This window comes from Bactrocera latifrons, unplaced genomic scaffold (genome assembly GCF_001853355.1).
Source record: "Bactrocera latifrons isolate USDA-ARS-PBARC rearing strain unplaced genomic scaffold, ASM185335v1 scaffold_145, whole genome shotgun sequence".
In the NCBI taxonomy this organism is placed as follows: domain Eukaryota; kingdom Metazoa; phylum Arthropoda; class Insecta; order Diptera; family Tephritidae; genus Bactrocera; species Bactrocera latifrons.
Window position 1 is genome coordinate 242,113 of NW_017534908.1, and position 16,772 is coordinate 258,884.

The 16,772-nt window shown below is 37.1% G+C and overlaps 1 protein-coding gene across 1 annotated transcript in view; it reads left to right on the forward strand.

Moving 5' to 3' along the window:
* Positions 1 to 297: 297 nt before the first annotated feature.
* Positions 298 to 16,772, forward strand: part of LOC108965692 (ADAMTS-like protein 1) — a 38,829-nt gene continuing 22,354 nt past the window's right edge. Inside the window, exons 1-5 of the mRNA XM_018928272.1 lie at positions 298 to 340; positions 2,367 to 2,698; positions 4,767 to 4,932; positions 8,344 to 8,488; positions 14,514 to 14,640. Coding sequence (XP_018783817.1) covers positions 2,370 to 2,698; positions 4,767 to 4,932; positions 8,344 to 8,488; positions 14,514 to 14,640 — 767 coding nt within the window. The 5' untranslated portion in view covers positions 298 to 340; positions 2,367 to 2,369. The remainder of the gene's footprint in view (positions 341 to 2,366; positions 2,699 to 4,766; positions 4,933 to 8,343; positions 8,489 to 14,513; positions 14,641 to 16,772) is intronic.

Below are 16,772 nucleotides of genomic sequence, written 5' to 3' on the forward strand. Positions count from 1 at the left end.
GACGCGGTAACAGTATAAATAAAAACCAGTAAGAACCGTTAAGTTGCTATACAAAATTATGTGAGCGTGTAGTGGGGAGTAGCGCTAAATAAATTTTTGTTCGCGATTGATGGGGGTCGATTTTTAATTGTTTACTTATTTTAAGATGAAAAAATTTTTCGTTTATTTTTTTCGAGACATTTTAACTAATAACTATACTTTTCTGTACTCATTTCCGTTTTAATTCTATTTTTAGATGACAATTTTCATTGAGAATGCATCGGTCGCGAAACGCCTGAACGCYAGTCAAGCTTTCGATGATACTTGGAACACYGCCTCCGATTTGGAGAATGAACTTGAAGTGAGTGAATATAATATTATATATGACTGCACAAATTTCATATATTTAGAGAAGTAGCTTGCTTGGTGTCGCAGAGTGGCGTGGCAGGGTTAAAAAGATAAATGCATCGAGGGCCTTAACACTTGTTGCCTTAATCCATTCACCTATGTCACCAGTTTTAAACTTATATACATCTTAAGAGACAAGACATCTACTCCTGAACAGATTGACCTCACTTAACCTCAGCAGACTGGCCTAAAAATTAGTAGAAGGTGCCTTAAATCTAAACATACATCTATCTCTTTCTAAACATATATCTGTCTCTTAATATTATTATCGATTTACATATATACTTGATATAGATARATCTTTTAAACCATCAACAAAATATCTAAAAATATAAATTCCCAAAACTTGGCATCTAGGCTCGTTTTCTATTTTAATCAAAAATAAAAATAGACTTTTCAAATAGACATTTACGATTTCAAACAATGATTTCTCGGACCGTTTTTTGGCCAACAGAAAATTAGAAAATAGAAGCATCAATTATATTAGGTAGTCAAAAAAGTCTTTTCGTATTTCTAATCAAAATTCAACTTTTTTTTGTATTTATAATGAACTTTAATGAACTATTTTGAASGAACACTTTTTGTCATTTTTTCCGTTAGAGACATTATTCCATCGGTGTAAAACTTTTCTGGTTTTGGCGAGAAACTGTGACAAGAAATTTTCACAGGCTTCTCTTCTCCCCATTCAGAGAGTTTTGCATTGACCGAAACAAATGATAATCCGATGGTGCAAGGTCAGGGCTATATGGTATATGCATCAAAACTTCCCAACCAAGCTCGCTCAACTTTTGTCGAGTCATCAAAGATGTGTTGGATCCAGCATTGTCCTGATGAAAGACGATGTCCTTTGTGCTGATCAATTCTAACTGTTTTTTTTTTCGATTGCTTGCTTCAATCTCAATGTTGACAGTAAAATGAAGAATCAATCGTTCGACCAGATTGCAGCAGCTCATAGTGGATGATGGTGATACCTTTCCAATCCCACCAAACACCCAGCATAACCCTTCGAGGCGTCAATCCTGGCTTCGCGACCATTTGCTGAGTTTCATCACGCTTGGATCATGATATTTTTCGCACATTATTGTCGGATTTGATCCACTTTTCGTCTTCTGTTACGATTTACTTCAGAAATTGTTCGATTTCAATTGGCTTCAACGAAGAATCGCGGATGTTAATTCGTTCCATTAAATTTTTCACAGACAATTCATGTGGTAGCCAATCATTAAGCTCCTTTTTGTAGCCTACCTTTTTTAAATGGTTCAAAACCCATTGATGCTGAATGTTCAGTTGCCATGGCTACTTATGTGACGGCCCTGGTCAATATTTTCCATAATTTCAACAATTTTTTCAACGATATGTCAATCACAGGGAGCTGCATCTTTCACATCGAAATTTTCAGAACGGAACTGTTGTGCTAGATGAACTGATACAGCATTGTCTCCGTAAACTTCACATTTCGTTGTTGGCTTACGTGACATTCTTCCCTTTCTTATACAAAAATTTCAATTTGTAGCGAATTTCTTCATTATTTTCATTCATTTTGAACAGCAGCAACTTTTTGTCGACTTCCCTGAATTAATGTTTTTTTTTTTTTTTTTAGTTAAATTTTTAGTTAATGTGATTATTAGCACTGGAGATATACGACTGCAACGACATCTATTGACAAAATACGAAAATACTTTATCGACTACCCAATATATGCCAATATTTAGGTGGGCAAAACTTAACGCTTTAGCGATATAAAGTTATCGGAATCTATCCTTAGAAAATATTTACTTTTAGATTTCATCTTAAAAACATTCAGAGACGTGCTCTCGAAGCACTGCTGCCACACCATTGCAAATAGTCTTAGTATTAAATTTATTTATGTATGTAGTTGAGGAAGCCTATTTGCTAGCGCTTCCGCATTTATGTATTTTCGTTTTCTTTGTTTTTCGCTTTTGCTTTTTGCTGTTGTCTCTTCTCCCTTATTAATTTAGTGCATGTTGCAGCAAAAGCGTGCCAAAAGCAGCAGCAGCAGCTCATCATCGTCGGGCAGCAAAGATGGCCAATGGTCCGGTTGGTCGGAATGGTCGACCTGTTCACGTACCTGCGACGGCGGCATTATGCAACAAATACGCCGCTGTTACAACACAAACGGCTGCAAGGGCGAAACCATACGTTATCGCATCTGCAACATGCAGCCATGCCCCGAGCTGCAAGACTTTCGGGCGCATCAGTGTGCCGCCTACAACGATGTGCCCTACGACGGTACACTGTACACGTGGACGCCGCACTACGACTATGTGGAGCCATGCGCCCTAACATGCAGGTGAGTGTTCTAATGTAATATCAAACAATCATATGTATTATGTATACGCAACACACAACCTCTGTCCATGCAAGAAACATTTAGCGATAAATGCATCCGCCAGGACACGCCGTTCTGTCCGTTTTGTATGTTTGGTGATGATTTTTTCTTCCTTTTCCTACCCCGCGCCGGCATCGAATATCAGTTGGTCGAAATTTATGATTACGTGTGCCACGCGAAATTCGTGAAAATGTGTAAATATAAATGTGTCTAGTGGAACCGTACACAATTCACCGCATCCACAAAAGCAACCTCAATTTATGGCTTTCACTTGAACCGTAGATCAAATTTAGATGCGCTTTGCTAAGAGACGGTTACAGCACGATTTGTCCACAGCTATCATTTGGTGCGTTGACCTTTAGGACCAGTTTCGGTTTTCCGTTATCATTTCATGCAGAAGTTTGTTTACCGATAGGAAATGTATACGAATAACAAAGTTTGAGTCAGAAAGTTGAAAAATGCAAACACATCCGTCAAATCTACAGTAAAGTTTTTTAATATCAGACTTTAATTTAAACTCTTGGTAAGAGAGATTCTCATCCTTAGGCTTCGGTTSGAAAAGCCAACAACCAGTTYSCTCATGTTGTGATGGACGGAAGACAAGTCTCCAGTGTTTTAGACGTGCGTATCCGTATAACCCGAAGCCCTAGCATTGACTCAGACCACAATCTTGTTGCAGCGAAGATACGCACCCGCCTCTATGTAGCAAACAACGCACATCAGTAAACACGGGGAAGGTTTGATGAGAAGCTGCAATCACAACAGACAGCCCAGCGATTTTCTACTCGACTTGCGCTCCTGCTTTCTAAGATCACTCTTGAGCAACTTAGTATAATATAAGAAAGTGTGAGACGACATTTCAAGCTCCTTACGTACAGCTGCAAACGAAGCTATTGGTGGTAGGGGTAATGCTAGAAAATTCTACGAAAAAAATTCGGCCACAATAAGAAGCTTTCGAAACTGTAACTTAATCTTGTAGAACCCCCTGAGCTGATCTAGTGACTGATGCCCAAAGCATACCAAAATTATGGAGGGAACACTTATCCAGCCTACTGATTTGCAGTGAGAACAGGAGATGGTGAACCCGATTACCGAATCGAAGACGATGGAGCAGACGTTCCATTGCCCGACCAAGAAGAAGTTCGAAAAGCAATAGTAAGGAGCATGCATTAGCTTCATTGTGGAATATGGTCAAACGAAGATATGCCGAATTGGAATTTTATTGYATATAAGATTCTACCAAGCATATTATGTGAAAGATAAAGTCCGCCAACAAGCTGATTGGACATTATCAGYGTGGCTTTAGGTCTGGAAAAGCAAGAASTGACCAGATTGGAACCAGCATTAACACCAACAACAAAGTTATCCTCAAAATCCAAAGCCGAATATCTCTTGCCATCAGGTGCTGCTTCGCTCGAAATAAGTTGAGAAGCAAAATCCTCTCCGATGAACAAAGACCAACCTCTACAAGTAATCCCCGTCCTGCTATATGGTGTAGAGGCATATGCGATGATAATATCCGATAAGTAGGCGTTAGCAGTTTTCGAGAATATGGTCCTATGCGCATAGGCAATGGCGAATATCGCATTCGTTATCGTTGATGGAACGATGAGCTGTACAATGTTGGATCCCACTTTGGTAGCTTAGAACGTCRTTTCATTGTGATACCTAAATAGTCCTAAATATTGATCGCAAAGATTCTCACAAATCGAYAAAGGGCTTTAGGCGAGCGACAAATTCGTCGAGATAACAATACCATGCTCGCCAACGACATGACTACCGAGACACTTCAGTCTTACGCACCCTCACCTTTCTCCATACAACTTGACAGTTAGTGAAAGCCTAATCCCTTTAACTCGGGTTTATAGCCAACTCATGACAGGCGATAGTTAATTCCCCACGCGTCTTCGAACCAATTCTTCATAGTACATTTTCATATATTTTTGAATGACTTTCTTATTAGCCAACATTGTCATAACACAACTGTCAATTCAGTTATTTAACTTTAATTTATTATCTAAAATTTCAGAGGCCGTCCAGCTCATTTACATTTGGGCGACAGCGCATCATCCGAAGTGGTTGAGGATCCCGAACACTATGATGATCATGTGATCGTACAACTGTCGGCGAGCGTACAAGACGGCACACGCTGTCGAACGGGCAGTCTCGATATGTGCATACAGGGTAAATGCCAGGTGAGTGATAATTAATAAAAGTTCTAAGATTTCGCTTTGTCATGTCAGGTAATTCAAAACGATTATTAAATTAGCGCTGCGTGCAAAATTATGAAAGTTTTAATGAAAAAACCAATTTCGGCATCAAGGGAAATGTGAAGCGTTTGAGTAATTTAAAGAACGCAAATAGATTCTCTCTTATTGCTAGGGTAACTAAAGTTATTGACAGCGACAACGGCAATGACAACGGATGTGAACAAAACATGATGGCGTGTTGTTTATAATTTCTCGCCGTATTCTTGTTATACGAGTAATATCAATATTTGTTTTTGTATGGTTTTGYTTTTACATTTTTGGCTTTGCTGTGCTTYYATTGTCAATAAAAAGCCTACACAATTTTCAAAAAGTTATAGCTTCCCGCAACTACATTATAACAAGCATACAATTTTAATGACATTTAAATCCAAATTGTGTGGTAACTCGATATGAGGCTCCTGTTAACTAAAGTTACGAACGTTGACATTATTTTATTGTTAGTGTTTTAGTTGCTACATGTTTTCTTTCAATGTTCGTGCAAAATCGTTTGTGCCTCTTGAACTTACTCACACACCACTGAACTCATAAGGATGACTAGTACAGACATATAGTATAAACAGACATAACAATAGCCATAAAGAAGACTAGCAAGGCTCATAAAATAAATCTGTCTAATATTTCGCGTTGTTGAAAAGAAATGGCAGCTAGTATAAGTTTGTAGGCAAACAAATAAATCATTCGTTACCACAAAAGCCACAACTCCACGAATGAAGTTTTGTSTGGCAGTCTACATTACATAAAATGTCTACCTACATACCACTAAACATTCATATGTACGTTCTTCCCAGCAAATGTAAGGTGTATGTGAAATATATGTTTCTGGAATGTCTTTTGAATGGCAATAAAACACTTTAAGGGGCCTTTYGTGAGATTTCATGCTTACTGCCACATATTTCTTCGCACATTACATTGTTGCCGCAAAACGAAATAAAATAAAAGTATTATCTTTATATATAAAAAGTACATGTCACTTTGTTTGTCAGCGATAGACACYTAAACTACTGAACCGATCTTACTAAACTTTAGCACAGTGTATTCAGTTTGAACCAACTTAGAAGATAGGATAGTAAAAACAATTCATAAACAAAAAGTACAGTAAAATATCTATTAAATGGATGCTCTATTGAGCGAATATCTCCATTAACCATGCACATTGTTGATGTTTATTAAGTAGAATATATTAAGCGGACAACTCTATTAACTTGAGAGAAAGGCTGGTAACCAGAACTTGAAAAAKCAGCCTTAAATTCGTTATTTTAAATTTATAAACGCCACAATGTCATGCGTTTCTTCGGATATCCGAGCTTAAATCCAATGTTTGTGTAGAGYTTTGAGTACCAGCACCTTGTAATTTTCGACGCAAAAGCACAGGCGATACAAATCCAAACTTAGCCGACTAWATAAATAACTTTAGAAAGTTCAAGTGTGTACCACTATGAGCAAAACCTGGAAATACTTTGTTTACAATATAAAAATTCTCAGTTTATTCTTCAAAATCTAAGTTGCCCCACTCAAATTAATCACCCATGACAACAATACACTAATGCCAACGTTTTTTCCAATCCACGAAACAGTTTTTAAAGTAAATTTYAGGAATAACCTTCAATGCGCATAACGATTCAGATTTAATGCCTTCAACTGTCTCTAACGGTTACCCCGGAGAAGTTGTTTGAGTTMACTGAATAGTCAAAAGTCACATGAAACTAAAGCAAAAGAATACACTTTGTGCGGCACGATATTGGTTGAACGTTTGGCGAAAAACTCACAAAGAATTAGTGCAGTATGCGACAGTACAAAAACCAAGCGTTGTCGGCCATTAATTCTGACCCCGTTTTGGGAATAGTTTTGCGCAAACGACGCATAATACTCAAGTAATATTTCTTGTCGATAGTTTGGACGGTCGTAAGGAATTCGGAGCGCACCACATCTCGATAATCGAAGAAAATTGTAAGCATAAAGTTTATTTTTGAACAACTTTCAATGCTTTTTTTGACTTTGGCTCACTTTTCCCACCAAATTCGGCCGAATAGTCGTATGTTTCCGAGTTGCGAACATACATCCAAGACTCAGCGCCAGTAATAATACGTTTCATGACGTCTTGATAGTCGGAAAGCATTGTTTCATGAACGTTAACGCGATATTGATTTTCGCAAAAAATGTAGTGGTTTTGGAAACAATTATGCTTTCACTTTCAGATCTTTTAAAATGGGTTCCCACTGATTMTTCCGWCATTCCAACGATGCCAGTAAGATCTCTTACTGTYAATCGTCGATTCTCAAGCACCATTCCTTTATTTCAGCGGCRAGTTGATCATCTGTCGTCGTCAACACGTTCTCGACCCTCTTTRAATCAAAAACACTTGCTGGCGACAAACAATTACCACCCAAACCTTTTCCATCAATCTGAACGTTTTGACGCCACAAATTTGATTCCACGCACACAAAATTTAATGAAKCTTTTTRGTTGAATAATTTCACTCATCGTAAAATTCGCCGAATGCACTTTATRTATTTCAGAAAGACAAGCGTTTACTAAACACTAATGRCTATTTYRATATTACAATTGGCACAGATGTTACTRATAGTCATATCAATGTAGAAAAAAGATATCGGGTTTTGCACGAAATTTAGATTCAAAAGTCCACACCCACAATAGTATACACAAGCATAAAATGAGAAGATGTCAAGGTCATTTTGTATGTTGTGTATTCACACATAGTTCTATCTTTGGGTTTTGGCACCAGCTGTCAGTGAAAAGATGCAAAGGATGTGTGTTAGCTCCGTATGCTCTGCCCGAAATTACAGTTACTCACAGTTTAGCCATCAGGGACGATGTGGGTGGCACTAAAGGTGAGGGTGTGCTATCAATTTTCAAAAATTTCCATAAAGAGTCATAGAGCCAGAAATGAAATTTCCTTTTGTATATGTTATAATTATATAAAAAGAGTAACCAATATTTTTTTCCATCTTTACTGCGTGTGTGAAAGAACTACTCACTTCCCAATATACATATGATTTGACTTTTTGAATAACAAAAAACCGTCCTTGTAAATKAGTGTCATTTTAAGACAAACGTTTTCAGCTAGCTGATTACAGTCATCCCTTCAAACAGACGTACATMTACCGAAAAAACATAGGCGATATAGGCTTTTATAGGGAATATCTGTTATACAAGATGTAYGAACAAAATAAAGTTATTGCATGGAAAACTTTTTTATTTGACGAGATACATTCTCTAATTACTTACCCTCATATTTGTATATTCCTTACCATATTGTTCTATTGCTAAAAGTTGTAGCTATCTAAAAACTTAATTACATTCGCATTCTCCTTTCAGCGCGTCGGCTGCGATTTAAAAATCGGTTCGACGAAGAAGATCGACAGCTGTGGCGTTTGTGGCGGAGACAGCAGCACTTGTTCGCAGCCACTTTACTATTGGGAGACAGCGCCAACAACACAATGTTCGGTGACATGTGGCGGAGGTATGTGTAGAAAAAGCAATAAAAACAATAACATTATTATCATAAACAATGGCTACGCATTCATATTTACCTCCATATAGTATGTAYATATGTATAATAGCTTGAAACAATAGGCCACCTCATTCAGCCGCTCAGTGTGCCAAAAAGGCGCCACTTATGAAAACATCGCGACAATAAAGTAAATAAGCAGACAAACAAATTTAAATGTATCACATTATTGGGACAATATTCGTGCGGGGTCTACAGTAGGGCATGATTTGACAACAGTTCACTGTAGAAGGTGCTAGCAATCAGAACTTTCAAAAACAAACTGCGCACAGCTAGCAGGATTTGTTCGCATATGGTGCTTCAGCTATTTTTAGTAACATTGTTGTATTGTTGTGAATGTCGGTGAACAGCACCGAGTATAAGCAAACCCTCTTAAGTAATACGATACATTCCCGTACAGCGCGTTTTCACGTCTTGAATATCACTCCAATACGACGCACTAAATTCGYTYGTTAGAAGTTGGCAGTCGTGCCAATTCAGGACTCGCGTGTCGTCGTTCAGTTTGTAATCCTCAACAGCGCCATCAGCTTCACGGCAATCCCCCAACAAACGCTTTGATTGCCCACCTGCCAAGCATCGCTGATAAAAGTTCGAATGCAAATTTCGCATGTCAAATTTATTTTGTTTTTCTTTGTTTTATACAGATATCTTTGGGCCCGAATTCCCACTTGACATAGGTACGCACATATTTCTCGTATCTTTTAGCTTCTCAACTGCGTGCTTCGTGCCATTTTGGCATTGTGCCGWTTTGTTTTGAGTAACAAATCACTGTGACACATATTTCAAGTACATGTTCGCTCCACTTTTATTTTGTTACGAGTTTTGTATTCTTTCGTGGAAGGAGTGCGCCATACAGACGATTCGCTGAGTCATTATGATTCGCATACTAAGCTTTTGTTGAGATTGCCGCTCAGTATAATATAAGGATGAATGTATATCCAAATATTGAAAATTGTGACTTATCACGTARTTTTGTTTTGACTACACTCTGCGATATAAACGCAGACTCATTTTCATATTAGTCCACATATGTTTTCAAAATGTAGCACAGGATATTTACCACAAACAGATATGTAGGTTTCAAGAATTTAGRTTATGACATTAAAAACTATTTTAAATGGTCTTAACTTTTATGCATCAAYGTATGTTCTCTTCAAATGGTTTGATGTTGCTTTTTAAAAGTAAATCAGAAAAAAAAGATTTGCACGAATATACCCACATTTTATTTTAGCTCAATTCACTAAAGCTACAGGTTTAAAAAAATTTAATTTAGATTTTGAAACAAAAAAATTAAAAGAAGCCAGATTATATTTTGGTTGAAGATCGAAAATTTTGATTCGGTGAAAGCATATGCAAAAACGAGCTTTAATATCATTCAGGTGTTTAGAACGGAACAAATAATACTGAGTCTAAAAAAAAAAAGAAGGCTTCAAGCCCGTAGCATACTCTATCCCCAGAGGGGATCTAGAGACTGATGGCCATTGCTTACTGAAATTATGGACGAAGCACTTCTCCAAAGGCTAGGTCATGTCGTACATATGGACGAAAACACTCCAACTCAGAGAGTGCTTGACACAGTATCCTTCGGGGAAACAGAGGAAGAGGAAAACCTCCACTCCGTRGGAAAAACACAATGGAAAAGGACTACAMTTGGAATCTGCAATTGAYGACGAACAGCGAGAAGAACGATATATTTTACWTAATGCGATGATCTCCATAAAATAATGATTTTACGACTGAGTTTGATTTGTATTGACTTCGAAAGTCGCGAATCTTATGTTTCCAGAACTCAGTACTGGCGGCAAAGCTGGCCCCATCTTAAGAAAAAAGTTAGAATTATCACCCATCTCAATCTTAAGTTCCTCGATATGATAACTTTATGAAATGGTACTATTTTCTAGAAAAAATTTTAACAAGAGTGTCTACAATATAAGAATAATAACTTTAGAGCTTCCACATCATTTACATAAAAGACATCCCCTTATACACATACTAAATTTGGTACATACACATTAAATATAACTAATAGCAGTCACAATCAATCATGCCAAAAAAGTGCTTCTAAATAATTCAAATGTATGATAAATGGAGTTTTCAAGTTGTCCATGTGTACATAATTAAAACTAATTACCGACTAGGCGATAAAGGCCCTTCGAAAGACAAATGTAATTGCAAACGAATAGCACACAAGTTCAGACAGCCCGTAATGGCTATGTACACATATATCTTTTACTATATAAATACATATGTGCGTAAGAAAATATTATAAACGAAAGCTATTAAATGAAAATACCGACAATTTCTCGCAAACATTGATGAAATTTCATCATTTATTCATTTACTACATATTTCCAACTGTAATTGTAACAACTCTTAAACGATTGTAAGTCATCTGTAATTGATTTCACCATAAGCAAATCAATAACTTCTTCTGCCAAACACATTGTGTGCACGTATTAGCCAAGTGCCCACAATGGTCGAATAAATTTCTCCAAAAAAGGCTTAAAGAGATTTACGCACGAATATTAAATGTTTGAGCGAGCGCATAGTCAATGGTGGTGATTAAAGGAAGAAAGACCGGGTGCTAAAGARCTATTAAGCGGCACGCAATAAGCGAAAGACAGAAATACTTGTAAACAAACGCTTAACTGAAAGCTGAAGTAGCTAAGGAATGTAGTAAAAGTTAATGAATGTGTGTATAAAAGTACATTCATTTTGTGGGATGCCTATTCCTAAGCGCTTGTCATATTTCTTGCYTGCTGCTCGCTATATTCTTTTTGTGGCACGACTACTTTAAACTGTATGAAATTTCGGTTGAAGAGGTTTTCGCATAGACAAGTACATAAGTGCATACATATAAAAGATTTTCTTTTAGCGGTCCTCATGAATACATATACAACATATGGCATATTCTTTTAAAGTATGTGTTTTAAAAGGGTGATCCATTTCAATGTTCCTAACTTTTTAAAGAAAAAAGCAGAAACTTTTAATTAGAAATTTAATGCGAAATGTTTATTGTAATGCGAACGAACATTCTTTGGCATTTATTTTTTGAAGATTATCTCTTTCAAATGTTCCCCATTAATACAGTCTAAGGTGGCCCATCCATTGAGTCCAATTTTCGATGGCTTGTTTGAGCACTTCGACTGGTAATTGGCGAATGGCACGGCGTGATATCAAATGGTGTTGTTCTCACCAGCATCATTTTTGACGAAATATGGATCGATAATTCCACAGACATTCAAACCAAATCAAACCGTTGGCTCCTTTTACGAAATGGCAGCTCTTTAATCTCTTCAGGTTGCTCTTTGTAGCAAATGTGGCAATTTTACTTGTTTGCATACTTATTGAGCTAGAAATAGGCTTCAACGCTGAACAAAATTTGGCTCGAAAACGTCGGAACTTCTCTTAACTTTTCGAGAGCTCATACAACGAAGCGTTGTCGCGTGAGAAGGTCGTACGATTTCAGTTCTTGCATAAACTGTAATTTTGTATGCTTTAAATTTAAGATCATGACGTAAAATTCGCCAAGTCGTTTCATACATCAAACCGAGCGTTTTCTAACGGCACCATGCGATTGTCCACCATCTTCGTGTACACTCTCAGCTACGGTTTATATTACGTTGTCAAAAAAGTCTTGCGGTATTTGCTAGTTTTATTCGTCGCATCGAGTCATGCTAWACCTTTTTGGAAAGCTCATTTCACGCGCTAGCACGTGTTTGATTGATTGTCGTTTTTTGAAGTCGTTCGTGAGTTATAGCGTCGCAAACATGGAGCAAAATAAAGAGAAAATACGGCATATTTTACAGTACTACTAYRATAAAGGCAAAAATGCATCTCAARCCGCCAATHAAATTTGTGYAGTTTATRGACCCGATACAGTTTCYATTTCCACCGCACAACGATGGTTTCAACGTTTTCGTTCTGGTGTAGAGTTGGTCGAAGATGCGCCACGCTTCGGAAGGCCTTTCGTCGAAAATTGCGATAAAATCGCTGAATTGGTCGAAAGAGACCGGCATAGTAGTAGCCGTAGCATCGGTCAAGAGCTGGGCAAGAGTCATCAAAAAAATTTATGAAAAACTGATAATTCAATAAAAATTACCGCAAGACTTTTTTGACAACCTAATATATAATATTTTCTTCACGGCGGGTTGGACGTGGTCTATTCGGTCGATACTAATCCAGTAATGAATGCTGGGTCTCTGGATGGGTAAGGGTGATGTGAATCGTACGCTCATTACTACGTGGTCATGTTGACTTAAATTAACTTAAATTTTCGTTATAAAATTTAACGGTTTGAAGAAACTATTTAGGCGTAAAACTTTCCATGATAAAATTACAAACAATACTGAGCAAAAATAGCATGACAACTTGAGACGACACACGCGTGATCTGTCAAAAACAGGCTAWTGAAAAAAGTGYCTCTACTTGAATTACCAGTAATATATTTACCTATTTGTTTATATAGTATGCATACCTTGCTTGCTACGTTTTATGCAATTTGTCAACTCTCTTAGACGCCATCAATAACAATTCCACCTTTCTGCCCACAGAAAGCCTATAATGATAGTGCTGAAATCACGCTAGTAAGATAGGACATTTATTTGTTTCCTTCGAGGCTGTCAACCGCATTCCTCTCTTTTCTTCAAGTTAGGAGCTTTTTATCCGTATGCCTTCACTTTGGCTTTTACAAGTACTTGTACTGTTATTAATCCCTTGGATATACTATCGAAGCATAAAAAGCCAGGGTGAGTCTGATTTGGTGATTATTTCCTGCGGCTAGTTGAAAATGAGTATTTTTGTTTTTGTTGCTGTCATTTGTGTTTACTTCATCAGTTATGTACACCGATAAATGGCGTTGGAATTTCTTATTAGATTTTTCAGCTTCAAGGTTCTTACTGTTCATTAAAGTGTTTCAAGGTCAATTAAGTTGGATTAAGTTTTAGGTAGTAAATACCAGTAATATTTTGGATTTATCTGCATTTGATGCATKTACTTATATTGGTATTAGTTGGACTACCTTTATATGCATATATCTAATTGAATGAGTTGTACAACTCATGGAGCAAAATCGAAATCGAATTAGAGAATTTGACTATACAAATCATCACATAAACTGTAAAACAACGTATCATCAGAAAACTCGAAATTTTTTTATTTTTTTTTTTATTTTATATTTTTTTATTGCTCACGATTCACTACAACATGTTACAAATATGTAGCATCATAATTCTCAATCAAAATTTAAATGCGAGATCATTTGAAATTTATTTCCAATTCTGTTTTATGGTGCGCGATGATACCCAATAAATCAATACAGACGATGACAGTCGCATGCTGTTCCGCTAATGCCACACAGTCTGTAGGTAGCTTGCWGGGTGCACTTGATAAGTTTTGTCTKGAGTAMTCATGTATGTACCTACATRGCATATATTTCTATACAGTGCAGCCATCGTCTCATAGCAGCACTTTCACGTTGAGTCAACTGAGCTTATGCTCTGTGGGAAACGCGAGACAACACTTCCTTTATTATTATTATTTTTTTTTCAAGAGAAAAGTTCGCCTGCTTCAAGGTTGTGTGACACAGTCGCTCCTATCTCGTTTTAACCTTTTTTTTTTACTTTTCTTCCACATGGTGCCGTTGCAACGCAGCCACTTAGCTCTGCACTGACTCTCCATCCTTCGGTGTCGCCTGTGGCACTCTCTGTGCTTGAGTTTTTAAGTCTACTGGTTGGGGTTATTATCTTCTTATATTMATTTTTAGCAGCGTTACTTTCACTTAGTCTGGCGTTCAGGCATATTATCGATTTTTTACTTTCATTGATAGAAATTGATAGAAATAATCTTTAATTGCCACCCAATATACATATATAGCATTTTACATTTCACAAATTTCTTATAATTTATTTTCTGCATTTCTGTTATTTACTTTGTATTCATTCACTCTCTCTCTCACTTTTGTTTGTTTCGTCCGCAGGCTATAAGATGTCTCAACCGTTGTGTCGAAACCGTGTCACTGGCGTAGAAGTCGAGGACTCCATGTGCGGTCCCCAACGGCCGGAACCGTCGGTGCTGCTYTGCAACACGCACACCTGCCCACCAAGGTAAGTTTGTGGCATTAAGTTGACATTGRCTAAATTAGATTTTATCTTCTATTTCTGTGGAATCGTTTATCATTTCGCTTGCTTGCTATCCCTCTTTGTCTTATCTTTTGTGTATAATCTTTACAAGTTTAACTAYTTGATACTCTTTAAAAAAGAAAAACCTAGTCTTAGAGGTCATTCGAAAAAGTTTACAGTGCCTGAGGAAAATTAAATACTTAAATATTGAAAATTGTGGCATCTAAAACAAAACTAAGAACTGACTGCTTTTACTTAATATATMTTCATCTTCTTTATTGTCGTAAACAAGGCCTACGCGGTATATAAAAATAAATATAAATATGAACTAAAATATTGATACGTAGGTTGCCTTTTATACGGTATTTCGGGATTCAAGAACAAAAACTAATTTTTGTCATCGAAACTGTCGTTATTGTTTTTCAAAATAATCTCCACTAGATCTATACACTTTTGCATGGGTTTGAAGCAATTGTCGAAACACTTTTGCCACTCTGACTGAGGTATCTCCAAAACACACCTTTTGAATGCATCAACCACCTATTAAGATTTTCGTTTATTTTTGACGAACGGGAATATAAGGAAGTAATTTGGTGCCAAGTCACGACTATGCGGAAGATGACTCATCAAGTCGATGTTTTGAATGCTCAAAAATGCAGTTTTTTCAGGCAATGTGTGTGAGATCTAGTACCGTTGTCGTGGTGAAGAATAATCCCCCTTCAGCGGTTGGTTTTCTTAATTTTTTTTTTTTTGAAGACAACTGGCAAAAAAATGATTTTTTTTTACTACTCAGAATTTACTATTCTGCGTTGCTCCAGTGATATGGTTGCGACATGTCTAGGTTTTCCAAAAAAACAGGCAACCATTTGCTTGAAGTGCTTCGTGCGCAAACCACCCTTGTTGCATTCGATTCATCTTGAAATGCCCATACAGTCGACTGATCTTTACGTTTGTGGCGCTTACGCGTAAATCCACGTTTACCTATCTGTCTCATAGACGTATTTCGATGCACCGCCATCGAAGTTTTAACACTTCACTTGACTAATCGACATGAGCCTTTTTTGTGCGATCGACTAATTGTATGAAAATATTTTTTTACACTGAAATGTCTAAGCAATACATATTGATTATACTACTGTGATCAAATTGAAAGATGAATTTTGTCCATTTCGCCTTCTTCAAAGTAATCCCCGCCCGCTGCAATACACTTATGGCAGCGAGTTTTCCAGTCATCATAGCACTTGGAAAAACCCTCCGGCGTGATGGCTATCAGAGCCTTATTAAATTCAGCTTTTATATCCTCAATTGAGTCAAAAGGGTGTCCTCGGAGCTGTCTCTTATACACATCTTTATCGTTTTGCCACACCTGAGAAGGCGGTTAATGTGTTCAAAAAGCATTTTTGTTACTCTGACTGAGGTATCTCCAAAACACACCTTTTGAATGCATCAACCGCATATTAAGGTGTTGAAAAATGTTGACCTATTCGTTTATTTTTGACGAACGGGAATATAAAGAAGTAATTCGGTACCAAGTTAGGACTATGCGGAAGATGACTCGCCAAATTGATGTTTTGAATGCTCAAAAATGCAGTTTTTCCGGCAATATGTAAGGGATCTATTACCACTATCGAGGTGAAGAATGTTCCTTCTTCGGCGATTGGTTTTCTTGATTTTGTGAAAGACAACAATGATTGTATACTACTCAGAATTTACTTACTTATTTTCCAGTGATATGGTTGCGACATATCTATGTTTTCAAAACAAAAACAGGCAATCATTTGCTTGGAAGTGCCTCGTGGGCAAACCACCTTTGTTGAATTCGATTCATCTTGAAATACCCATGCAGTCGGCAGATCTTTACGTTCGGGCTCATACGCGTAAATCAACGTTTACCTATTTGTCATTTACCTATGCACCGCCATCGAATTTTTAACACTTCTCTTGACCAATCGACACGAGCCTTTTTTGTGCGATCGACTAATTGTATGAAAATATTTTTTTACACTCAAATGTCTAAGCAATACATATTGATTGTACTACTGTGATCAAATTGAAAGATGAATTTTGTCCATTTCGCCTTCTTCAAAGTAATCCCCGCCCGCTGCAATACACTTATG